Genomic DNA, 27,972 nt, shown 5'->3' on the forward strand with positions numbered 1-27,972 from the left:
TGTGAGGGTTGGGGAAATTCCGTTTGCATGTTCTGTCAAGTGTTGGTATTTGGTCCGGGCATGAGGCTTTATAAGGTTTAAGGTCACGAAGGCGATTTTTTTCAACACATATTGGTGCTATGTGCTATGTGCTTTGGTGAGGTCGGGTCTGTGTCACATGTGTTTCATAGAGATTCTGTTCCAGTCTTGTTGAAAACTGAGCTTAACTGGCCATTTAGGATGTTGGCTTTTGTGTTAATGTCTGCATAGTTGATGCCATCTGTTAATTTTCAGAGCTGTCGCATTTCTTGCTCATTGACATTTGCAAACTATCTCTCAATAGTAATATTGGAAACAGTAAAGACTGGTAACGTTTAATGAAACGTTTATTGACAACACTACAAAACTGAAATATATAAATGTGATCAGCTCTGACCGATACGCGACAACCTTCGGGTCAATTCCATAAAAATGTTGTCTGCCTCGTCATAATTATTCTTTGCAAATATTTTCTTTTGCTTAAAAACTTTTACGACACAAGCGCCGAAAAACGTTTCGATGAGCGTGATTGTTTTTTGCTGAAAAAATAAATTATATTTGTACATGATGCTAACACTGACATAGTACATGGGCCTTTTCACGCCATTTTAACTGTTCTTCAATAAGAGTGCCCAAATATGGCGGACAAAATTGATACACGTATCGTTCAGGTGTCAAACATCGCACCGAACGCTACTCGTGATCAGATGAAAACTTTGTTTAGCTATTTAGGCAGAATCGATGAAATGAAGATGTACCCAACAGAGTAAGTTTACCAATTCTGAACTCTGCCCTATGTCTATTGATTTAAACCGATGGTGATGGTAGCACTGACTTATGCCTTATCCCGGTCTCCTGTATCCTCCTGTATTTTTCTCTTTACCTATTTATCTTCCTTTTTTGGAAAATGCTGTTTATAGCTAAGTTTTTTATCTTATTTTTCTTCCCCGAAGATCCCCATTTGCAAACCTGAGATGGCCTTGAACTGTCTTCACATACTTGTCAGGGTATAGCTGATGTCTAGTCATTCTAAGACGTCCAAGCTAACCGTCATTAAAAAAAAGAAGCCTGGACGGCATTTTAGAATGACTTAAGCTGATATCCAAAGTTCAAATATCCATCGTGCAGGAAGCCTTTTTACAATCATCACAGGGCTTCCATTTATAATTTGAAACTGGATGTATGAACTTCCTGTCCATCAACTGGAAGTTTCACACTGAAATTTGGAAGTTTTAAAAAGTCTCCTGAATACAATAATTTTTTGCCACTATTTTTAAACTTGTGTGTTAAAAATCAAATAATTTGCATCTATACTGCAAAATTCACAGATTTATGTTATGATAATTTATTTTAATTCAAGTCTGAAAGAAATTGTGACAATAAAAGTAATATTGACACCAGATTTTTATATTTTGAACTTCCAAGTTTTTAACTTTGGAAGTTTTCTTCAAAATTATGGAAGTTTTTGTACTTCCAAGGAATCAATTTTGGAAGTTTTAACCCATTTTCTAGGGAGTAATATACTTCCAAACTTCCTTTAATGGAAGCCCTGATCATCAGTTTACATAGGTCTTATATTCCACATCTGTGAAGTGTGCATGCACACATAGATCGAACAAAAATGCAGCTTCCTGGTATTTCCTGTGAAGTTGCAGTTTGATGTAGTTTCAAAGATCACCCAATTTTTCCAAATCTTGTTATCAAACTTATGCCCACAACAACTAGTACATAATCTGGCCCCAATTTCTCGAAAGTTCTTAAGTCCCTTATAACAGGTTTAAGCTAATCTCACTATTTTTGTTGTTCTATAATATGCGTTATATTTACTTCTTTAAGAGTTTTTATAAATTACATAAGAAAAATCTGTATGCTAATTAAAGAAAACCATTTTTAGCTCTACTGGTCAAAGGCCAGAAGAGCTTATGCGATGGTAATGTGTACGTAGTATGTGCATCCGTGCATCAGTGCGTTCGTGCGTCTGTAAACAATTGCTTGTGAACACGATACAGTCTTCAGTTTTGATTGTATCTCAATGAAACTTGTACAGTATCTAGATATCCATTAGAGCTTGGTTCCTTTCGAAAACCAGCCAGATCCGCCCATGAATGCCTAGATTATGGGCCATGAAAGTTTTAAAGAAATGCTTTCTATTTTTAGCATGTCTACATGTAAATTCAAGTCTAGAGTTAAGGGAGACAATTTGCAAGTCTAAGATTTTGAGAGACAATTTGCTTTTTGCTTCTGCAGTTGATTTTGTGAATTACTCTGCATTGTTTTTGTTGAAAGCCCAAAGGCCATTTTTTAGCTTTAAGTGCTGTAGTTTGCACATTCATCTTAACAAAATTGGTTGTGAATGTTGAAGTTATGCACCTGGTGTCATTACTGGCCACACCCAGGTTTCACAGGTTTGGTAAGCATAAATCTGGAAAGGTTTGAAAATCTTTTTGTATGTTCGTGCATCCATCTCAGCACAATTGATTGTGAATGTTTGTTCAAATTGATCAATGTTGTCCTAGGATGCCCTTGACTTTGACCTTTTGACCAACTTTTTTTAAATTTTAAAACTACAGAAATGTTAAATATGAGTACAGTTTTGAAAGCATTTTTTTTTTGTCAGATGACTTTTACTTAGCACATATTAAAATAGTTCATGCAACTAATCTGCTTACAATACTTTCTGGGCTCAGATGTTGAACGTGCTACGTTTTCAGGTAACCCAAACACAAAATATAAACTATATGTCTGTTGCCTTTTACCCATACATACATGCTGTGGATTGATATGACCACAAAAGCCATGCCAGTAGAGCATGGGCCCTTTTGGGCCTCTTGTTCATTTATCAAAATCCATAATTAGTATGTATTTTGGCTAATTGAAATAAGCGACTTAAGCCTGTTAAGCTTAAGAAGTTTCGAGAAATTGGGGCCAGATGAATATTTTAATCTTTATTGAGGATATTGGTAGTATCACTTGATAATGTCAATCAACCAATCACACTGTTATACAGCCTTTTGCTGAATTGTGTTACAAATTCAAACAATTTTCAAAGGTGTGGACTTCAAAGACAATATTTGAGCATATATCAACATTTGTTGAATTGTTCCAGTCGTCAGTATCTTAGTTTTAACACTCCTAATGATTTGCCACACTTAATTTTATGATTTTATTTTCATTAAAAGTGCATTTTACAAACCATGAAATAGTCCCTTTTATACAATAAAATGTGATTTCAGGTCCAGTAACATCCAGGTGACGGCCAAGGTGTGTTATGTGAAATATGATGACGACACAAGCGTTGGAGTGGCACTACATCTCGCGAATACAGTCTTCATTGACAGGGCTCTTGTTGTTGTTCCCTGCATGGAAGGTATAGAATATAGTTTGAGAATCAGACAAAAAAATCAATTGAGATGATGCAAACTGTTTAATGATCGATTAATAATTTATTCCATTCATACATGTTTAAAACAGCGTATCATCATTTGTGTGTATATATTTCTTTTAGCATATTGTGAATAATTTCTGGTAAATGTATCTAAAACTAAATTTTGGCGAAATAAGTGTTTTAAACTGGATATTGGGATGGAATTGGAAAAATTTCTTATCAAAATTAACATGCCCAATGACCCTGGCCATTAATTTTCTATTTCTGCCAGTTCAACCACAACTTATTGATATATTGAGAACCATGAGTGTACATGGTCATAATTTAAACTTGTATGGAACTTCTTTTATCAAAGTTTCAAGCACACTAAAATCCCATCATTTACAATTTGTCATCCATTTTTCAGGTGTTTGTTTTTCATTTGATTTTGTAGAAAAAGAAATATGTTGTACAGAATCAGATTTTTGTGTTACCTTTGTATACGTTGCAATTTGACATAACACTTTCATATGATGCAGTTTTTACTTGTAATGTCATATACATGTACATATGGGTTCTATATATTTGATCTTTCTGCTATAACGAAACCTTTCTATTGCATACAGATGAGATACCAGATGAACAGTCAGCTCTACAGCGTGCTCCGCAGGCAGTTGCTGGCATGCTACCTGGCCAGCCTACATGGCCTACCAACGTCATCAGCCAGGTATGGACATGTACTTAATACTTCAACCTTAGATTTTAATGCTGTACCTTAACTTAAGATAAACAGATACAGATGCATTTTAAAGTCACGGTATGTTTTAGTAATGTAAACATAAGTCTTTTAAGTGTATTTATACCCAAATAACTTCTCTTAACCTTTCTGACTTTTTTTAAACGCCAGCATGATAAAAAAAAATGCATAATCATTAATGCAATAACAAACATTCAACAAACTGAAAGATTTTCTGGAATTTAGCGTGCTCATTGTCATTATGAAATTTGCATATCAATTGACTTTCTGACAGTTGTGGTATGTTAAATCTAGAGAGTTTCCGAATAGTGAGATCAAAGTTGAAGTTGAATACTTTAGAATCGCAGTTAGTCTGTGTATGAAATATTTGGTCTTAGAATCCAGTTAGTCTGTGTATGAAATATTTGGTCTGTACACATAGATTGAACACTGAATGTTTGTTTTATACACCGATAAACTGTATTACTGTAACATTCAATCCTTAAATAAACTCTGTATACCTAAAATGATGCTCCTGAAAGTCAATATTTATTTGCTTGTCACTAATTAGTAATCATTTATTGTGCCTATCACATGAGTGAGAATGTCTGATCCATTCCGAAGGCAATTTGACAAAAAGGGCTGATTTTTCTTTCCAACGGCGCAATTTTTTTCCAGATTTACCCAGTCACACAGATAACTAATTCCATCATTTCTCTTACAGCTTCAGAGTGTCGGAGGAAGCCAGGTGATTATCACCAACGATCCGCGCCTTACTGCCCTTGGACTCTCTCAGTACCCTCCCTTGCCCAGTAACACCGACCCCGGCAAGATTGAGGAGATCAGACGTACTGTGTATGTCAGTAATCTGGATCCTGCAGTGAGTCGGTTAATGTGGTATTGTAAACAAGTACACGTCCATTTAATAGATATGGGTGCATAGCTTTGAGTGTCTCGGAAAAAGATGGAAAAATATACAGTTGTTGAAAATGTCATACTGGTATATGTTTAATTGTTTATAACATTTTCTTAAGTGTTTCTGGAACTGTTCATTTATCAACATTTGCATTTTAAAAAATAATGTTGCATAGAAAAACTGACTACCGAGTGTAACTGTTGATATATCTGGGGCTAAAAGATTTGTTACAATTTTGTAAAGGGGGCATGTTATTTTTTTTATTTTATTTTTTTCATCAAAATTTGGAAATAGGCTTGAACTTTCCATTTAGGAAATTAGTACATAAACACTTAAATTTGTGGAAAAATAATATGATAATGCTTCAAGCAGTAAAACATGTAACCCATGGGGGGAAGGCAACTTTTTTCCTAGTATATGTGTCTTTTTTTCGCTAATCGCTAAAATAAATGATTCTATGAAGTAGCTGAATTTTATAACAAAGTAAAGATACATGTTACAAAAAACGCTTAACACTTCATTTCTGTTAAAGGTGACTGGAGAACAGATAATGTCGTTCTTTACCCAAGTGGGTGAGATTAAGTATGTCCGTATGGGCGGGGAAGATGTAGAAGGAGGGAAGTGTGCGTACATTGAGTTTACAGACCAACGATCCATCGCCACTGCTCTCACGTATAATGGCGTCATGTTCCAGAGTAGACCCCTGAGGTAAGAATATGGTTATCCCATCATTTAACAGTATATGTATCATACATGCCATATCCCCTGGTGAGGGAAAATATCCCCCGGAATTTCGACCTTCCCCTATTCCTGGCGGGAGATAAAAAATCCCCCGAAATATTTTTTAGTGATTTTACTACAGGCCATTATGTTAAAATGAAACCACAGTATGTGAGTTAAACTGAATGTAAACAAACAACTCCACAAGGGAAAAATGACTATAAGTCACAATGAGTATTTTAAAAGAAGGTTTGATAAATGCCACAAGGAAACTTTTACAAGAAGTTATTGATTTATTTGTACTGATTAAAGGCAAGGAAATATTACAAATGGAAGAATAATATAATTCCATTCTCTTTGAACGTCATCATAGCTAATAGTATTAAGCAGATTTTTTTAAGGGAGGAAGGTAAATTAAATTGTCTCGAAGACCTATTTTTTCTATGACATATTTGTTCTGCAAACTTGTGCATTACAGTATGACATGACAGTGTATCAGAAAAATATGCTGAATCATGATATATAAAATAATTCTGTATATTCAAAAAGTTTAAAGTTTTCATAGCAATAAATATATGTGAATAAATTTTTTCGCACATGCGTCTAAAAATGCTGTGAAATTTCGCCAACTTAGACCTGCTGTGTCTCCAGTTCATTGTTGTTTGAGTCGTTGCTTTGTGTCTCTAGACAGAGCATATTTTTGGGCTGTTAAAGCAGAATAGGTATCAGCTGCCAAATATGTTTGTAGGGCCTAAAAAAAATACATTTGGTTCGGGTTACCCGACCCTACCTACAGAATAGGCACCAACCCTACCGTTTTTATAGTTAGTTTAAAAAAAAAATGAAAAACAAAAAAAATCTTCTTTTTTTTTAATTGCTTTTCAATATGTAGTTTAAACCTTAAATGCTTATACAGAAGACAACCTTAACACCATTGATACTACCTTTCAGTGTTGCCCACTCAACGTCTGCCATTGAGAAACCGAAGACCAAGATGCAGGAGGCAGCCCAGCGTGAGATTGATGAGGCCATGAAGAAAGTGAAGGAAGCTCAGTCACTTATAACAGCCGCTGCCGACTCAGGTAAGATTGGGTGTATGTAGGTCAGGTAAGACTAGGGTGTGGTGTTCAGGTAAGGTAGGTGGTGAGAGGGGGTCAAGAAATTCATGGAAAACATTGCCATAGTCATTTATTACTATTGCACGAAGCTCTGTTCAAATGGGAAAGAGGGATAGGCATCAGGTGGAATTAAGATATATTGGGAACTTTTGGGAAAAAATAGGCAATGTTTATGATTTTTTACAAAATGTGTTCAAATTAGTCTCTTGGGGTCAAAGCCTGCCCCATCCCTGTTGACCTACTTTCTTATTTTTGCAGCTTAAGCAAAATACAATGTGCAGGGCTTCCATTTAAGCAAGTTTGGAAGTATATTACTCCATAGAAATCAGTTAAAACTTGATTCCTTGGAAGTACAAAAACTTTCAAATTTTGAAAAAAACTTCTAAACTAGAAAGCACTCAGTTCAAAATAACCTTTTGCCAATATTACTTTTATGGCCACAATTTCAATCAGTCTTTAAGAAAACCAAATTATTATCATATAAGTCTTTGAATTTGGCAAGTTAAAGTTGAAAATTACTTGATCTTTAGCACACAAGTTGAAAAAAGTGGAAAAAGATATCGTATTCGGGAGACTTAAACTTCCTCCTTTCAGTGAAAAACTTCCAAAATTGATGGACAGGAAGTTCATACTTCCAGTTTAAAAATTCTAATTGGAAGCCCTGCAATGTGTACAGTTTTTAAAGCAAATATCAATGACAAAACTTGATGATGGTTTGATCTCTAGTTGCATTGCCATAAACCACTTGTTTTTTGGTCACATTTCAAGTCATATTAGTTCTTTGTAGTCCTGGGTATGTTACTTAACTTCACCATATCTGCCAAACACTGTAGATTTACATGTAAACAGGATCATTGATATCATCCAAACACTGTGTTCTTAAAACAGGATCTTTGATATCTTGTATTGCTCTTTACATTTAACATTATTCATTTTTATGATAATATATTAAATTCTTCAATAATAATATGCAGTTTACATACATTTACAAACATTTTCTTGTAATTTTAGGCTTTTTAATGTCTTTAAACGGGGGGTATGGGGTATTTTCTTTCAACATGAAACTATTTTCTCTGCAGGTGATTTGAACATAGATAAGGCGGTTTCAAGATTGGCGTCAAGTAAGTACACTGGTCTTCAGTAGTCGCCTCGCAAGAGGCTCAGGATTTTTCTTTTGTTGTAGTGGTGGTTCACATGTAAATCATATTTCAATACAACCTGTGGGAACCTCACACTTTGCGGGCTTTCCTCGCCGAGGAGACCAGGCAAGAACCCAGGCGAAAATACAAATGGCCGCCACTCGGCAACCCTAGGTTCGATCGGGGCCATCCCGACCATTCTGGCCAATTAGTTTCCAGTCTTTGCAGCATATAGATGTGTGCTTGGCTTTGATTTTTTGTAACAGTACTTTAAGCTCATCTGATTTCCTTAGAAAAAAATATAAAGTGTTTTCATAGCCGTGGTGTCTTCATCCGTGTGCAAGTTTGACTGTTCATTAAAATAATATGAAATTTGATACACATGTTCATTTTAGCCATACATGCCATATCCCCCGGCGGGGGGAAAAATCCCCCGGAATTTCGATCCATCCCCCTATCTCCCGGCGGGAGATAAAAATCCCCCGGAATTTAATTTTACATCAGGCAATTATGACAAAGTGAAACCACAGTATGTGAGTGAAACTCTCCAAAAGGAAACTTTTACAACAAGTGATCAATTAATTTGTAGTAATTATCAAAGGCAAAGAAATATTGCTATTTTGGAAGGAAGAAATTAATAATATTTATTCTATTCTCTTATTGTCTGAAAGTCATCAAAGCTGATAGAATTAAGCACAATTTTTTTAAAGACTTTGGAGGAAGGTAAATTTAATTTAATTGTCTCAAAAACATATTTTTCCAATGATGTATTTTGTTCTGCAAGTGCATTACAGTATGACATGACAGTGTATCATAAAAATATGATAAATCATGACATAAAATAATTCTGTATAATGAAAAAGTTAAGAGGTTTTCAAAGCAAACTATATGTGAATACATGTTTTCATACTTGCGTCTAAAAATACTTTAAAATTTCGCCAACTTAGACCTGCTAAAAAAATCCCCCTGAATACAACCAAAATCCCCCTGAATTTTCAGCCTTTTGAACAAATCCCCCTGAATGGTCTCCAGAAAATATGGCATGTATGATTTTAGCAATAATCATGTGTGTCGGAACTCCCTTGGGGCTGTGTCAATAAAGGTCTTAAATTATCTTGGTATCCTAGTTCCATAATTGTGCTTCATATTGGAGTGAATTGAACATTTTTAGGAAGTATGAAAGCAGAGTTGAGGAAATTTGATCAATCGATGTGTTTTTAGTTTTCATGTTTATAAAGTTTTATGATTATTAAAGGTACGACTAAAATCCTTAATTGAAATAGCCCCCTGACCTATCTTGCGAAAATATTTGTTGAGCTATGCCCCAGCAATGAAATGAGAAAAACAAGCATGATTGCTTCTCTTTATCACATTGTGTACCTGTATATTGAAAACTTGTCATTAAGATTGTAGGTTGTCCCCATTCATTCATCGAACTACTGAAAATGGCTTGTTATGTAAAAGAACAAACACTACAATCTTACTTTTGCCTTTAAAGGTTTTGGTAGAAGTCATTCAAGGTCAAGGTCAAGATCTCGCAGGCATAAAAGTCGATCTCGCTCACGTAAGCGTAGTCGTTCAAGGTCTCGTCGCAGGTCTAGGTCACGAAGGTCGCGATCTCGCCATAGGTCAAGGTCGAGGAGACGTTCAAGGTCACACTCTAAAAGGAAGAGGACAAAGTCAAAGTAAGTTCAGTTTTGACTTATTTAAAATCAGGCCCAAATTTCTCGAAGCTTGTAATTATTATTCCACAACTTGATTGAGCTGAGCTGTTTATTTTTGTTTTTCTATATTTTGTGTAATAAATACATCTTTAGGAGTTTTTAAACTTTCAATAGGAATGATCTTTGTGGTCATCACGATAAACCATTCTCAATTTATCAAAATCAACTTGAAGCATGTATTTCGACCAATTGAAATAAGCTACTTAAGCCTTTTAAGCTTAAGAGGCTTTGAGAAATTGGGGACAGTTTCTTAACTTTAAAAATGCCCAATGCTTGATGAAATAAATGTGTCTGTGTAAACTGCAATTTTAATACTATTAAGTTTCAACATTTTAACTGGATTTTGATTGAAAACAAACAGGAACCTTCTCCCATATAATTTCTTTATTGATTATTCCTGAGTGGGTTGTATATTTTAATGGAACTGCCCTTACAAAATGATATCACAACATATAAATTCTTTTTACATTTTTGATGTTATATTTCAGGTCTCCAGAAAAGTCTGCCATAGCTGCGGTGGTCGCATCAGTTGGGTGAGTTAAGACGGGAACAAATCGTGGGGTTAATAGCAGAATAAACCAAACAGGACTTATAAAACCCAATAATTTCCTGGTCTGGACTAATTTTGACTTTGCTGAAACCAATTTCAGTAACAGAAAATGGCTAATAGATGTTTCCGAAAATTGTTCATTTTTTTTCAATTTCTTTAAAAAAAAGTCAGTCAAAAAACTGTTATGCACAGAGAGTGTTTGTCATACCACATCCACAAATACCAGGGCACACCCTTGATGGCAATAACGTCTGTGTTGATTGACCTCCCTGTTTGTATCACATCAAAGAGATGTCAAAATCGCCATCTGGACCAAATGAGATTTCAAACTTTTAGAAGCCCTGGTACAAAGCAATATATAGCAGGTTTTTGGTACCTTCTAGGTGTAACCCCATGAAAAAGTGGGCTGATAGTTCAGAACATTTTTTAAAATAAACAATGTTGTTTATTTCATTGCTGTTAATTTTCAAATGGAAATTTAATGGAGACACTTGTTATCTGCAGTATTTAAAGCAACATTTGAGACAACTGTTTCAGCTGAACTTGATTATATTTAGATATGTGAGCATCAAATATTGTACGTTGAAAAATTAACAACGATGTCGATAATCAAGTTGTTAACTTTATCACAGTTCTGATCAATAGGACCATTGTTACACATCAGTAGATATTATATATCTGATTGGCTTTTATTGGCAATATTTCTAAATGAACAACTTCTGAATTAATTATCGGATCATTGCTCAATTTAAAATAATGAGTGCTCTCACAGACTCTCTACTTAGGTTTTGTATGTTTTAAAATGCTTTTAGACACAATTTTGTTGTTAATAAGTTTTTTTGAATCAGACAAAATTGTGCCATCAATTATTGGAAGTTGAAAACCGATCGATGACTAATCATCTTTTTTCATGCTTTTATAAACTCTTTACTATTTGCATTTTGGCTTCATTATAAAATTTCAAAAATGCAAATTACTTATGCTTTTCTGTACATTTCTGTATGAATTTTGAAACTTTCTTCTTGGCGTCAAAAAGATCAACAATGTCATTTTCCTTTTGCTAGCCTGAATTATGGGAATCAAACCAATTTTACTATCAATTATCGAAGATTGAAAACCGATCGATGGTTGATTAATAATCCATTATTTTCATGCTTGTTAACATACTTAACTCTGCAATTTGGTTTCATAATTTTAAAACTACAAGTTACTGAATGCATTTTGTATCTCAATTCTTTCGTTATATTTGTAAATCTTACATTGATTTATTACATTTAATAATAACAAATTAAAGAAGTTATTTAAAATGAAAATTAATTTTTGTGAAAAAATTTCAAAGAAAAATAGTATGAAAAATGTATATTTCAATAACTGAATTTGACAAAATCGCTGATGGCAACCTTTTTGATCGATTTTTGATTATAATCGATCATCTGAACAATTCTTATTGAAATTTTAAAGACGGTTCTTAAACCTAGACTTATTTTTTGTTATTTATTCCATCAATTAGCTTCCCAGAAAGTTTGGTGCCAATAGTGCCAATGCTTGGGTACGTATATTGATGGGATGATGTTGTGTCATGTATTAGGTAGCAGCATGATTTAAGCCTTTGGGCAAAGAGCAGTTTACTGAATATTCCAGAGGGCCATGCAGGGGGTTTTATAGCAAAAAATGGGAAAAATTCTGGCTTTTCATTTTGGGAAAATTTATATGCTTAAAGGAATCAAATTAACATTGTTTTGGGTAAATGCTTCAAGCTTATTTATTAAACTGATGAAAGAATGACATATAATTGAAATAAAAAACAAGCAACAATTTTATTATTTAAAAGTTTTTTTGTTTTTTTTTTAAATTTGGAAAAATATACTTTATTTTAATGGGGGCGTTGCCAAATTTTAGCCTCTGCTAAAGAAGGTGAAGAGGCCCTGGCCATTTCTACAAAAATCCAAGGAGCCATTTTGTACTTAAGAGAGATTTTCATCAGTAGTATTTCCCTGGGTAACGAATTGTGTCCAGAGTTCTTACTGGAACAATGCCCCAGTTCTTCAGGGTTCAAAAGACTAAAAGTTGTCCGGGAGTCTGAGTGTCCCGAGATTTGGCCAAGTTTTGTAGCTTGAGAGTCCGTCAGACTCCTAGTTTATGCAATTTCAAAATGTTGTATTTGATACTGTTTTGCATCTACAGCAGTATAGGCGTTTTAAAAATCTCTGGGGTAGTGTTTTACAAATACATTTAATTTTTAGGTCGTCTTTGTGGTTTGAATTACTGGTTGAAAGAATGATAGATCATAATTATACCTGTATGAGCTTGTATGCGGAGAAATTGGAAAGAAATACTTTTGTCTTTTTAGGAGATGAAGTTCATTTAAATTGATTGAATAACATGTAGTATGCAAGCTTCTTCTTAGTGCATGTGGTATTATAAGGTTGTATATTTTTGAAGATTTTTTTCGAGGTATTGTCATAGCCTTGGTGTCGCTGTCGCTGGCATCATTGGTGGGGTTGGTGTACAGAAACCTTTATCTTGACCAAAACCTGAAAACTGTTCAAGTTATTCATTGAAACTTTGTACTCATGTTGCCAGAGACAAAACACACATGTACAGCAAGGTCCATAACTCTTGCTTTAATAATTGTGGAGTTATTTTCCTTATTTGTCTGATAAACAATAGATGAGTGTTGGCGTTGCTCTTTATGGCGCTGTCTATGGCTACTATGTATCCTTATGTCAGCTTCAAGTTGCGCAAAAATTAAATGGAGACCATAAGATTTATATTTTTTAGATGTCTTTATATTAATGCACATGTTTTTTTTTCCATTCCTGCATGTGGTCATGATGTCAGTGAATTGTGTTTGTCAAAATTGTGGTGTTTCTCGGTATTTTTTGAAAATTACGTCACAAAGGATTATTTCTCAAGAAAGTATTGTAAGTAAGTAAGTATTGATTTCTACACAAGAATCAGACTTGAGAGTGAATCTTGTAATCACAATTGAGCTAAAATAATAGTATAACTAGATAGTGTACATTGTTACAAAAAATTCCACAACCTTGTGTTGTGCTGATTTTGTCTGCTTACAATTTCAGACCAACAGGGTTGAAAAAGCCAGGGCCAGGGTAAGTCATTATCATTCAGTAAAATTTTGTTTGATTTCTGGAAGTCTTAAATGAGGAATTTACACATGTTTGCTTTAAAGTTCAAGAGTTTATTTCTAAATGAAATGAGCTTCATTGACAGGGTCAAGTAACTCTGGGTGAGGAATTTCTTGAGATTCAGAGATCTCAGGATTTTTTTTGTCTTATAGGCATTTTTTTATTTTTTTATTTCTCTTTACAGCGTGAATTGATATGTAAATTACAATCTAAGGATTTTAATATGCTTCAACCATGAAGCCCCTGTTAAGCACATGAACTTTTGCTTCTAGCCATTCTCAAACCTGGTACTTTTATGACTGCAAAAGGTAGTCAAACTAAAGCACATTCCCTGCACTGATAAAATGCTTTCCTGGCTTTCAAGGAGGGCTTGTTAAATTTTGATGTAAATTGCAAGTGTTAGGATTCAGTCATGTGTTTTAAAAAATATTCACCGTGTACATAAAGAGGATTAAGTGATGAATAAATAGTGTGTTTATATCTGCCAACACAAACATGAAATTTTTATGGATACATGTAGTATAATCTGAAAATTCTATACATGCAAATAAGTCAGATCTTAATGCTTAAATTTGTTCTCTCTTGTTTTCAGAATGCCAGGCGGACCAGGCACCGGGTTGGTACAAGTGGATTTTTTTAAGAAAAAAGAAATGGATTGTAATAGATCTTGATGTTGTAAAATTACTTTTCATATGCCTTGTGAACACAATAGGGCCTCAATTTCTTATCTGATCTTCACAAAACTTAGAAAGTAGTTCAGTATTGATGGGACCTCAGTTGTAAAAGCTACCAATACCCATCATCTTTTTACTTACAATATCTGTTTTTGGTCTTATGATAAAAGCTATCAGCATGTTCGTATCTAGTTTAGAAATGACCGTAATCTATGAAATAACTTTATATTGCATAACAATGCTTGGTTTAATCCCTTAATGCATCATAATGTACTGTTGTTTTTACCTTGTAATTTTCTGTTTACTGGCTAAGGAGGAAGCGCTCCAGATCTTCAACTCCACCGCGTCGTAGAAGATCAAGGTCACGCTCCAGGTCACGGAGACGCAGATCTAGGTCAAGGTCACGACGCAGAAGGTCAAGATCTAGGTAAGTGGTTTGTTAAAGAATTTGTTTAGTAAAGTCTACAGAGATGATATGGTTCAGGAATAATCTTTAAGTCAGGACTGAGAACATTCAAATTCAGACTATCATACAATTGTAAAGCGTTGTTTTTTTGCTTGACATTTGAATTGAAAATAGTGCCAAGTACCTTGAAATTAATGTAAATGGCTTTGAAAACAATAACAACCCCTTTGGGCCAGAATACCCCATTCTCAAACTGAATTTTCAGGTTTGGAATTTTTGTTCCATTATCCAAGGGTTATAAATTAAGACATGTTGAACCTTGAAAAAGGCTTAGAGGTCTTGCAATTTATGTGTCTGTCTCTCATGCAACGAAAATGACCTGAATGTTGACTAAACCCATAAAAGCAGTGAAGCTGCTCAGAAAAAATGCTTTCTTCACAAAACTTTGTAACATATTTGCGCTAAACTGATCTTCAATACTTCTTTATCTACATTTTAATTCTCTGAGTGTTAATAACTGGACCGACCGTGCATGTGACCCTGCTGATATTTTGCATAAATTAAAATAACTTAACTCCAGGAAGCTTTATATGTTCTCTTTTTTAACCTCATTTCACAAATTGTACAGCTCTTAGTTATCTGTTTAATAACTTACATGTTAGCTTGACTTATATTGTATTACTTATACCATGTATCTGTAATATGAACATTAAATACCTATGTGTACATGAGAATGTAATTGTTTGGGTTGGAATTTTAGGAAGAGGTCAAAGAGTCGAACCAGAAGATCAAGGTTTGTTTATACTATTAAACTAGTTACCATGTCTCTGGTTTTAAGAAGATAATCAAGGTATTTTCATAGCCTTGGTGTCTTATGTTCTCGTCTGCATTATTGTGCAAAAACTTTTAACATTGGCCCTAACTCCTAAATGGTTTCAGAGATTTGAAACATGTTACTAGAGACGATATGCGCATGTTTTAAAGCAAGGCTCATAACTCTAGCATTAATTAATTGTAAATTTATGCCCTTCTTCGACTGAAAATCTGATGTTAGTGCACTCCACGATGCTGTTGTTTTGGTTGACCAGTCTTTAACAGAGTTTTTTTTATAGAAAATTGTTTAGTACTTTCGAAACTTTGGTTTCAAATGAGTCATTGCATTGGTATGCAAATATTTCATCTTGGATACAAGTCTAAAATTGGTTGAGGTTTTAGTTCTAATACATGTGAGTTGATAATTAGCTAATTTAGATAATGTAATTAACCTCAGTTAAGAAAATCAGATTTTAATATCGTTCATATGTGTCTTTTCTTACAACATCAGATATTGAATATTTGCAATAATCTCACTATTAATTTGTTTTCATACAATGTACAGGAATCAAATTTAAGTGTACTTTGAAGAACATAAATTTATAACCCTTAATGAAAGCAGTTACTAATTGTTAAAATGTTCTTATGTCAGGAGCCGACGTCGTAGTCGTTCCCGTCGTAGGTCCAGGTCCAAACGCAGGCGTTCTCGCAGCGGGTCTCGTAAACGGCGCTCTGGCAGGTACGGTATTGTAGTGAAGCATGGAGTTTCAGAGTTTTGTCTTTGTTTACGATTGACATGACGCCAACCCGCCCTTATATTAATATTCTTAACAGTTGAACCAATTGAAAATTTGCTTGTCACATTATAACCCTTGACATACATTTGCATATAAGCATGGATTCGATAAAAAAAAGTTCAACATAGAAGGTTATAACTGAGGGAGAAGGTTATGACTGAGGGCAGTCGTAATGAGATTTCAGCGTCATGTCAATTATGGCAATTGACCATATGCCATATGCAGTAAAACTACACCTTAAAAGGCATTTCATGGGGTATTCAAATTTTGAAATGCTAGCTGAAAAGCACGGGTTTTTCATGGTGTCACTTAGAACTTGATGGCCTCAATGACCAAAGAAATCTATTACAATAAAGTTGATGGCCATGTTGCTTTTTCCATTACTGGACAACAGTAAAAAGTAAATAGTTTTACCTTTACCCAGTAGGTCTTCTTTTTTTTCTTTTTTTACTGTCAACCAACCCCAGGAAGGCAAATGAAAAAAGTTTTATAATGGGAAGCTCCTGTTTGTTTTTTGCTACATCAAAAGAGTGTGGTCCAATTTGCCTTGCTGGAGTGTGTTGTATATTTAAATGGAATTTGTGAATATTTAAATACTATTGAAGAGCATTCTGGGATTTGGTGAATTGGTTGCTTGTACTAATAGATTTTGAAGTGATTTTATTAATAAACATTCAATTATTTGTAAATGGTTGATGGTAAAAAATAGAAAGCCAGATTTTTTTTATAAATATTCATTATAAACCTAACTTAAACAGGCATCTAGTTATGAAACTTCAGTTATTCAACAGTTTTATAACAAAAGTGTTATGGGCTTATAATCGTTTCAGCATTTGTTTTTAAGTATTTTTTTTCGGCATCGTGTGCTTGATTGAAAAATGAGGCGTACTGAAATTATACTGAATACACCAATGGTTGTTAAACCAGGTACAGTTCTGAAGGAGCACTGCACATTGCTTAAATTTTGTAGAAAAAGAGAACTAAACTTGAAAATAATTTTTATGTTATTTATCTGACATTGACCTGATTCTTCAGGAAATGTCATGGCCTGCTTAATTACATAAATTTTTTTTTTTGACAAGAGGAATAAAATTGTGTTTATTATGACAGCGGGTGTCAGATTTGTTTTGTCACATGCTTCTTTTGGCCATATAACCTTTCCTGTTTCACCTGTACCGCTGTTGAACATTGTATAATCTTTATTTCATGAAGTCGAGCTGGGTCTAAAGAAAAGTCTTCTAAGAAGAGGTAACATTTCAGATATGGCGGGGAAATTGTACCTTAAGATATATGCAAATAAATGCATCGAAATAAAGTATTATTTTCCCATTGAATACGTGACTGTGTACTATGCATTTGACACACACACTCTATATTCAAGTTATGTGTACATTATTTGTGTTGTCAGATTTGGCCTAAAAAAACATTTGGTACGGGTTACCCAACCCTAGCTATGAAATATGCGCTGACCCTACCTATTTATAGTCAAGTTTGTAACATGTATTTAAAAAAAAAAAATTCAGTTTGTGTTTTAATAAGAAGTTTAAATTTTAAAGACAATGACTTTAATACCATTATCCAATGTTGACAATAATGTTTTTACATAAAATCTAAATGAAATATAAAATAAAGACCTCACCTACTTTACCTGTGTTTCAAAAGGATGTAACCTTAACCAAACCATTTTTTTGGCCTTATAACAATTTGATAATTGAGGTAAATCATAAATGTAAAAAGCATTTGATTTGTCTTAAGATCATAATATTGGTGAAAAAGATTTATGTGCATGTTTGTTTTTTCTTTCTTTTAAAATACTTCTATTTCTTAAAACATTATGGGTATAACAAATTATGTGTAATTTAAACCAAAATAAAGTGAGAATGTTTGTAAACTTAGCTTCATGTTTATTTTAAAAAAAAATTAACATTATGTATGTTAAAATTTGTTAATCATAATTTCTCTAGCGGGTGCTACGCTACTAATCATTGAAGCGTAAACATTAAACATTCTTCGTACAAACGTATATACATGTAATCAAACCATCTCCGGCTCTTTGTTACTGATACATGTCTTTGTTGCTATCTTCCTTAGTTCTGCCGATACTAAAGACAAGAGCTCTTCAAGAAAGAGGTAAAAAAACAAACTCGCTGGAATATGTAGATTGAAATCAGATGATTTACATGTAAAGTAGCTTTCTATGGAAATGAAGTTAGCCTTAAGCATGGAACATCTTTTGATTAATTCTTTAAATGAAAAATATGAAGTATTTCAGAAATCATACCGTGAATGCTCCATCAAAAATAATTCATACGCAGAATTTTTGAAAATAAGCATGTGAAACTTTTATCTAATTGTGTGAAACATACAGAAATCACGTTATCTTTTGCTGTCATTTAGAGGAGGGTCATTCTTTTGTATAATTATTTTAGATTTTTTTCTTGGATTGTGTTTGAAGTAGTTGATCTTTATTTTAGCCTTAAAATACAAATGGCATAGAGGTGTTAAATTCAGGGCTGTCTCTCAGTTCTATAGAAATGGGGTCAGGGCCCTTCTGAATTTTGATTTTGCCGGAAATAGGGAATAGCTTATAAAAACTCCTAAATACTTTTTATTCTATGATAAAGTGAAGTGTAAATGAATAGTTGTGTCATAGAAGCAATCTCTTTAGCAGTAGGAATAACAAAAAAAATAAGTGACAGCAAATAGCTGGCAAAAAATGCATGTTCAATATCTTTGCTTATTTTGTCCGGTTTTGGTTGGGGATTTTTGTTTTATACATTTTGAGGTTGGGAATTGGGCTGGCCACGTAATCTTAGCAAAGACAGCCATAAGATGGGATATATGAGTTTTGGTTTAAACAGTATTTATTTTGTAACAAGTATCCAACTACGAATAAAGGATTGAGGAACCCCTTTTCAGTAAGATTTAGTAAAGCAGGGCTTCCATTAAGAATTTGAAACTGGAAGTATGAACTTCCTGTCAATCAATTTGGGAAGTTTTTCACTGAAATGTGGAAGTTTACGTCTCCTGAATTCAATATTTTTTTTAACTAATTTTCAACAAGTATGTTGAAAATCAAATAATTTGCAACTTTATCTTGCCAAATTCACAGATTTATATAAAAACAATTTATTTTTCTTTAAGACTAATTAAAATTGTGATCATAAAAGTAATATTGAAAAAAAGGTTTTGATATTTCGAACTTCCAAGCTTTCAACTTACTAGGAAGTTTTCTTCAAAATTATGGAATTTTTTGTACTTCCAAGGAATCATTTATGGAAGTTTTAACCCATTTCTAGGGAGTAATATACTTCAAAATTTCCTTTAACGGAAGCCCTGGTATAGCAAAGGCAGGATAGTAACTTTGATCCCCAAATTGACGTTAAAATATTTTAAGCTTCCTTTGTGTTGACATATTATTATTTATGGATAAGGCTTTTTTGTTTTTGATACTATTGATATCTTCCTTAGTTCTGCTGTTGCAAGAGACAAGAGCTCTTCAAAAAAGAGGTAAACTTAAACAAATATAAGGCATATGTTTGAGGTTGGTTTATACCCATAGATTTTCCCCAAAATAAGGAAATTTGCAATTTCCACAAATGTGACTATATCTTATTCTCAATCGCTCTCCTAATTTGGGCAAAACTTACTAGGTCAATATTTATGATATATATATATATCCTGAGAATGCTTTATGATACAGTTGTTATCTTTCTATCGTTTCCCCCAAATAATGGAATTGTTATTTTCCAGAAAATGTGACTTATACCTTAATCTCAGTCATTTTCCTGGCAAAACTAACTAGGAAACATGTTTAGCATACATATACCCTGAATACATTATCTTGATACAGTTGATATCTTTCTTAGTTCTGTGGACACAAAAGACAAGGACTCTCCAAAAAAGAGGTAAACTTAACAAAAACATGAGGTCATTTTTTTTGGGGGGGGGGGGGGGTTGATTTCTTTCCCCAGCTTGTATTTTCACCACACATAAGGGAATTCGTTGTTTTAACTCCAAAAATGTGACTGAAACATTGTACTCGTTTCATTTTCCTGAATTTGGCTAAACATCCCAGGTCAATGTTATGTTATATAAACCTGAAATGCGTTATGATACAGTTGATATCTTTCTTAGTTCTGAGGATACAAAAGACAAGGACTCATCAAAAAAGAGGTAAACTTAACAAAAACATGAGGTCATTTTTTCGGGGGGTTGATTTTTTTCCCAGCTTGTATTTTCACCACACATAAGGGAATTCGTTGTTTTTTTCTCCAAAAATGTGACTGAAACATTGTACTCGTTTCATTTTCCTGAATTTGGCAAAACATCCCAGGTCAATGTTATGTTATATAAACCTGAAATGCGTTATGATACAGTTGATATTTTTCTTAGTTCTGAAGATACAAAAGACAAGGACTCTTCAAAAAAGAGGTAAACTTACAAGAACATGAGGTTATGTTTTGGGTTGGTCTTCTAATAAATAAGGGAATTCTTTAATTTCACAATCCACAAGTGTGACTTAAACATTACTCAAGGTCATTTTCTTGATTTTGGCAAAACTTACCAGGACTGTTTCATGTTTAGCATACATTGTGTATATACCCTGTAAATTCTTTATGACACAGTTGATGTCTTCCTATCGTTTCTACACAAATAAGGAAATACGGTAGTTATTTTCCACAAATGTGACGTAAACATTATTTTCACTTTCCGGGTACATGTTAAGCATATATACCCTGTGAATATGTTATGATACAGTTGATATCTTTCTTAGTTCTGTGGATACAAAAGACAAGGACTCTCCAAAAAAGAGGTAAACTTAACAAAAAGATAAGGTTATTTTTGGGGGGATTGATCTTTATACATGGATTTCCCCTACTACTAGTAATAAGGGAATTCATTATTTTCACAATCCACAACTGTGACTTAAACATTATTCAAGGTCATTTTCCTGATTTGGGCATAACTTACCAGGTACATGTTTAGCATATATTTCGTGTAAATGCGTTATGATTCAGTTGATCTTTTTCTGTCGATTCCCTACAAATAAGGGAATTGTTATTTACCACAAATGTGACTTAAACGTTATTCTTGGTCACTTCCTTGTACTAGGTACATGTTTAGTATTTAAATATACCCTGCAAATACGTTATGATACAGTTGATATCTTTCTTAGTTCTGTGGATACAAAAGACAAGGACTCTTCAAAAAAGAGGTAAACTTGAAAAACTTGAGGTTTTGATTTGGGTTGGTCTCCCCACAAATAAGGGAATTCTTTCTTTTCACAACCCACAAATGTGACTTAAACATTATTCAAGGTTATTTTTCCTCGTTTTGGCCAAACTTTTAAGATACATGTTAAGCATATATATACCCTGCAAATTTGTTATGATACAGTAAACATCTTCCTTAATTCTGTGTATACAAAAGACAAAAAAAAATTCCAACAAAGGTTAACCTTATTAATGAAAAAAACATTTGGTCTGGTTTTGGGTTGGTCATTACCCATGCATTTTCCTCTTCCATTCTTTATTTAAAATTCACAAATGTAACTCATCAGTCAATTTCCTGATTTATGGTAAATTGTACCAGGTCAATGTTTACGATATATATTCCCTGCAAATGCAATATAATACAGTTGATATATTCCTTAGTTCTGTGAAAACAAAAGACAAGGACTCTTCAAAAAAGAGGTAAACTTGAAAAGCATAAGGTTGTGTTTTGGGTTGGTCTTTACCCATGTATTTTCCCCACAGATTAGGGTATTCTTTATTTTAACAGTCCACACATTTGACTTAAACGTTATTCAAGGTCATTTTCTTGATTCAGCAAACATTTCCAGGGTAATATTTGTAATTTTCCAAATACGTTAATAATTAATTATCAAATTTTCTTGACACCAATCAGACGTGTAACTAAACCATGGTTTTCTTTTTATGCAATGTTCTACTTATGTCGTTTAAAACAAGAAAATGCATTATCCATGATATCTGCATTTATACACTTATATTCTTTCTGAATTATATTCTTGGCCAAAATAAACCAATATTTCAGCAAACCTATAAAGCACTTTTCTAATAGCACAAGCACCTACAGTATTGTCAAGTTAAGTACTGAAATCGTGAATACTAGGGCCTTCCATGTTCCATTTTTATCACGTTATTAACGGAGATCAAAGCCAGCAACTTCAATGACAAGATTTAAACATTTATAGAAGTCTCCTTTTTGCCAACTATTTCCGATCTTCTCTCTGGTCATGAAAACAGTTCTCCCAATCATTGCTATTTGCCGATATGTAAGAGAGTCGATTCTTAAATTGACTTGTCCATTTTAATTTTGTGTATGAAGTAACAAAATGTCATTCAAAGTGTTCCCATATGATTTCCATATGAGAATGGTATAATTTTTTTAGTGAAAACATTTCATTTTGCTCTGGTTCCAATTTATCATAGGAACTTATGCATAACAACCTGAAGTACATGTAGCTTATTTCATTAACCCAAATTTCTTACTAAGTTTTGGTTTAACGAAACAAAAGTTAGTCCATCTTGATGATCATTAAGATAATTCCCTCTTAAAGTTTAAAAACTCAAAATATTGCAAACACTAGATGTTAACACCAATTTATACCTAAACAAATATAGTGAGCTTAGCTTAATCCTGGTATAAGGGAATTGAGATGTTTCGGGAATATGGGTCAGGGTCCAGGATTACGAACAGCTTCAGTTCTTGAGTTCAGACTAAAGTGGAAAAACAGCAAATCTTTATTTCATTTTAACTTTCTTTCTGGTTGAGTTTTGATGAAAAAAATTGCTGAATTTTATAACTATTTGAAAATATACAATTACCGATATTCAACTTTATTTTTGTAAAACGTAAGGAATAAAGATGATTCTTTGCATTTAAAATTCAATAAAAGTGCTGAGTCTTAGTTTAGACTTGGACTTGAGACTGTTCGAAATAAGGGCCCCAGATCTCCACACATTTATCTTATTCCTGGGTTATATTCATCAGGATAAAATAATAATCTCATTTAATTTGTTAATTTTTATTACATCTCCATGAGAATTTAATATATTGATGTATTGGTATTGACTTGATGTTAAATATCCCTTTAAATAGAATTTTGTCACAATTTCTGTTAATACGGACTAATAAGTGTGTTTCAGGATCACAATTATTCTCTTAATAAATGAAGTCCTATGCGAAGACATTTTTCGAATAGTTTAAGATGAACCTCAGCAAATTTTTAATAATGTCAAAAGATAAGAAAACTTTACAAAAGCATCCATATCCAACTTAGGCCCACATTAGAACATGGCTTGTTTTTCTACAGATTTATATGTTAATCTGCAGCTTTGACTTGACCAGAATTATTCTGTTATTCATTTATTTAGAGAAAGCTTTAAAGGTTAGAAATAGTAGATAACGGTTACTGTAGTTTGTCAGTTATATATAATCATTCAGAACTTGCCTCTATTTGTGTTTCTATATCCCTTGTTAAACTTTTTATATCGATAACAAAAACTAATTTTTGTAAGATACAAAATCATCCGTATGATATTAGATGGGTTTGGAGTTATAGCACGCTCTGAAAACTAATATCTGACTGCAAGTTTCTTTTGAGCAAGTTGCAGGGGACAGAACATTTAACTGTAACATTTACCAGGAGTTATAAGGGCCATATTATCAACAAGCATATTGTTGGATAGTTCTTTTAAGTAGATATTTCTGAGAAGTTATAATATTTAACCCTAAAAGCTTTATTATTAAGTAGGTTTTTTTGGTTTTGCAATTAAAAATTTTAATTCAATTTTGACATTCACTGACTCAATATTGATATTGTCTAAATATCTTGATCGTACATTATTTTGTGACATGCTCTTTGATAAAGTGGCCTATATATTCCTATTTTTAATGTTAAAAGCTCAGAATGAGCTAGATGTGTATCATCTGCCTATGAGGAGACATTGAAAGGGTTACTTATTGTGTGAGGTATTTCAGGTCACCAAGCAGAGGCCGAAGTCGCAGTCGGTCGAGAGACAGAAGAAGGCGATCTCGTAGCAAAAGCAAGGGGTAAGTTCTTCATTGAAATATCAACAACTCAGAATTCTTAATTTGATTCGAATTAGTTTCAAAGCAATCATTAAGTGTTGTTGGACAGGAAATGTTTACAATAGCAACAGCTGGGTGCTAGGCCCTAGTTGGAGCCCCTTTTGCATTTGTCAAAGGCATTTTGCTGCACTGCATCTTACGATATTCTCAGTTTTTACATGGCAGTGCATTGGTTGGAAAATCTTTAAACAAAAATTGGGGTAATAGGGTTATTTGTCCAAGATAAAGTCCATCTCATTGTCAAGGACAAAATTTACCTATCTTCCACAATTATATGTGACATGAAAAATGGCCCAAAAAAGTGGCCAAAACACTTAAAATAATGGAAAATAACCAGCCTAATAGTCTGCACTAGGTTTCACAGTAATATGACTACAGAAACTGAAATGCATACATGACTTCAATGATCATACGATTGCTTTCTAAAATCTTTTCTGCGAAAAGTTGTGATAAACTTCCAAACAAATTCTAAGAATTAACACGCAAGACTAAGCTTATTTGAATAGCAAGCTAAATTTTGAATGCAAATTGATGTGATAGGCCCTGCAAGTAATGATAAAAAGAGTTGCAAAATGTGAGGAAAAATATATTTTGCTGTAACTATTAATTATCTAGCATTTAAAGTTTTAGAACACACACATATAGTTTGATTATTATAATCATGCTAGATTTATTTGTAAAGTTACTGTAATTTTCATTTGATTTCAATCATCTTGTATCTTTATAGACGCAAAACCACAAAGAGTCGCCACCGAAGTCGCAGTGGATCTCGCCGGAGAAGGTCAAGGTCACGTAAGAAGTCAAGGTCACGCAGTGGCTCCAGACATAGGTCAGTATTGATTACTCTTATCAGTTTTGTCTTTCATTGATATGATGTTGTTAATTGTACAATTATGAGCATGAATCAGCCTTATTTGAACTATATTTCAATAAGAAATATAAATTAAAATAAATTACTGAATTTTGGTAATACTATATAAATATTTTTAGGAATGTAAGTAGATCCATAATCAAGTGGCAATTCAGCTTTTGACTAAAAAATGGCTCCTATTATGCTAAATCTACACTAATTACCAAATCACTATTAAGTTTTACGGAATTATTATTGCAGTTTTAAATTTCCTTCAAGTCAAATACAAATCATACAGCGGACATATGTTCATGGAGTATTTTCATCATAAATGTTAAACTCCTGTTCCTGTTCACAGATCCTCCCGTAAGGATAAAAAGAAGGAGCGCGACCGCAGTCGGGAGCGTGACAAGAAGAAGAAACATAAGGAGAAAGACCGAGACAGGGACGAGAAGAAGGAAAATAAGGTGGATATCGTAAGAAAACATTTATTCATTTCTCAGCCATATTGTTCTAAATATTAAGACTGAAATTAGGGTGGATATCGTAAGAATCATTGATTTCTTTCTCAGGCATATTGTTCTAAATATTAAGACTGAAATTAGTGTGGATATCGTAAGAAAACATTAAATCTTATCTCAATCATATTGTTCTAAAATTAAAGAAGGAAAAAAGGTTGGATATCGTAAGATACCATAAAAGGTGGATATCGTAATAAAACATTGATTCTTTTCTTAACCACGTTGTTCTAAAATTAAAGAAGAAAAACGGGTGTGTATTAAGAAATTCAGTTGAATACATGGCAAGAAGCAGAACATTAATTTTTGCTTGCAAATTTTAATAAACAGTGTCCATTCCACAGGTTAAGCGTGATTACGACGAAGAGGAACAAATCTTGTACGAAGACGTTGACAAAGAAAAGAAAGCCAAGGCGTCGGACAGTACAGATGATGAACGGGATAGCGGCGAAGAAGATGCCCAAAGCGATGCTGGACGCAGCAGTCGGGGCCAGAGTGAGGCTGGGGATAGAAATGGGCGAGCCTCGGAGCCCAAGCCCCCAGGCATCTCGGATGATGAGTATGAGGAAAGGAGGCTGAAACCACGTAAACCACGAAGTGAGGAGGACGAAATGGAGCCCGATCGTGGGGATTCACCTGATACGAGGGAACAGGATATGGACATGAGTGACTAGGAGTAATCCGGGCGAAGCCCAAGAGGGGCTAGAATAGGGGTCGCCAGAGACAGGTGTTATATGCATGTAAACTTGGTGCATTTGGGCAGGTTATACAGATTAAGATGGGAGTTTATTGTTGTTTGCTTGGTTGGGTTATTATAAATATGTTGAAAGTAATGAGTTCATACTCATATGAAGTGTTATTGAAGACTGAATGAAGAAAGAGTGTTGATGGAAGTCTTAAGGAGTTACTGCGCATTTGTAATGCTATAGTGGGCACTGTATAATTATCATTTAAATGTCATATAAAACGAGGTAAAAAGAATGTTAGATGTTATTAAAATCAATATAAATATTTGCTATGCTTTCTATTGGTGATAAAGAAACTTGTAATATCACTGACTAGTGGGGTCATCTGCATTTTCCCTCCTTGTATAATCAACTACTAGACGCAATCTTCATTTTCCTCCATTGTTTTGAAAAATTAAAGGTTTAACCTTACATTTCCATGATCACAGTTGAACTGTTGCTTTAAATAATGGAATAGGAATTTTATGATTTATAAATTGTACGAATATTTTTACTAAATGATCCTGGCTGATATTTAATTTTGTATGTGTTAAACGATCACGAAAAAAGAATGAGTTTACCGCATTACTGTTAATGTATGATAATTAGTTTCTGTTATTTTTTATTTTTTTGAAATATTCCTGCATAATGCATTGAGCTGTTATAGAAATTATGGTTAATGAATAATGTTTGTGATTAAAAAAAACATGTTTCTTTTTTTTTACCGAAATACTGAAGAGTTCATCAACATGCATAACAAAGATGTCGGCTTTAGATATTAAGATAATTCATTGAGCTTAAAGCCTTAACAGTCATGAAAGACAAGTTAAAACATTTCATCAAAGAGAAGCTTCCATTCTGTTGTATTAATGTTTTCGTGTCATAAATGAGTATGGTGTAATAAAACATGTTTTAAAGAATTGTTTTATCTTTTATTAGGTGTTCTTAAAAATCACCCACTAGATCATCCCTTGATGAAGAGCTGGTACTAGTTAAAGCTATGAAATTCTTCGTGAGTTTTCAAAACTTACAGGCATTTTACTGGTCTGTCTTTGTAACTGTCCCTTTCCAAACCTCAGCTTAAAATAGTTGTAGAGTGTCCGCCCTTTATGTAAGATGTCGCTGGTTTGTGCTCCACCGGGTGAGTTTTCTTGGCTTCTCAAAACCGACATAAGTTCAGCACTCTTCCAAGGAAACTGGATGCAAGATTGATACATATCAACTAGTAGCTATCCTCAAAAGAGTGCTAAAAAACTAATTTAGTACTTAGAAACATAAATAATTTTGTTGAATTATAAACCTTCGGGGTTGCTTTGTTGCAATGTGTAAGTGTACAAAGAAGCTAAAAGCTCCATAAACAAGTATTTTCAAGCTCCTGTAGTTTCTCTTTTGAACAAATATCTGGGTAAGTGGTTTCATTCTTGCAGAACCAAGTGGTCACTCATCAAGTTTTTGAAAAGATGGCCCTGAATTGTGGAACGATTCAATGAAATATCCTTTCACTGAAAGAACTTCATATACTAGGTCACTCGGCACGAATAAGGTAAATATTGTTCTATTGAAATGTACAACTAATCCAAGGAACGCACTCATGGATTAACAAAATCTTATCAAAGATCGAACAAGAACTGCCCATA

The 27,972-nt window shown here is 33.6% G+C and overlaps 1 protein-coding gene across 24 annotated transcripts; it reads left to right on the plus strand.

The window, feature by feature from the left end:
- The first annotated feature begins 503 nt into the window (after positions 1–503).
- On the plus strand, positions 504–27,255 carry LOC128213546 (probable splicing factor, arginine/serine-rich 7). 24 transcript variants are annotated; one of them, XM_052919338.1, is made up of 28 exons: positions 504–784; positions 3,252–3,385; positions 4,009–4,109; positions 4,843–4,998; positions 5,567–5,742; positions 6,706–6,836; positions 7,952–7,993; positions 9,510–9,696; positions 10,224–10,268; positions 11,796–11,834; positions 13,369–13,398; positions 14,027–14,049; positions 14,415–14,535; positions 15,275–15,307; positions 15,980–16,066; positions 17,337–17,372; positions 18,216–18,254; positions 19,596–19,634; positions 19,994–20,032; positions 20,262–20,300; positions 20,520–20,558; positions 20,902–20,940; positions 21,304–21,342; positions 21,782–21,820; positions 24,132–24,203; positions 24,970–25,071; positions 25,451–25,568; positions 25,955–27,255. In XM_052919338.1, the coding sequence occupies exons 1-28, from the start codon at positions 657–659 to the stop codon at positions 26,282–26,284; spliced, it is 2,403 nt and encodes an 800-aa protein (XP_052775298.1). In that variant the 5' UTR covers positions 504–656; the 3' UTR covers positions 26,285–27,255. The 24 variants fall into 24 exon arrangements, with proteins under 24 accessions (XP_052775298.1, XP_052775299.1, XP_052775301.1 ...); XM_052919339.1 differs by having other exon boundaries at positions 25,451–25,559; XM_052919341.1 differs by lacking the exon at positions 21,782–21,820.
- Positions 27,256–27,972: the final 717 nt, after the last annotated feature.

The sequence above is a fragment of the Mya arenaria genome, chromosome 13 (genome assembly GCF_026914265.1).
Source record: "Mya arenaria isolate MELC-2E11 chromosome 13, ASM2691426v1".
Lineage (NCBI taxonomy): Eukaryota > Metazoa > Mollusca > Bivalvia > Myida > Myidae > Mya > Mya arenaria.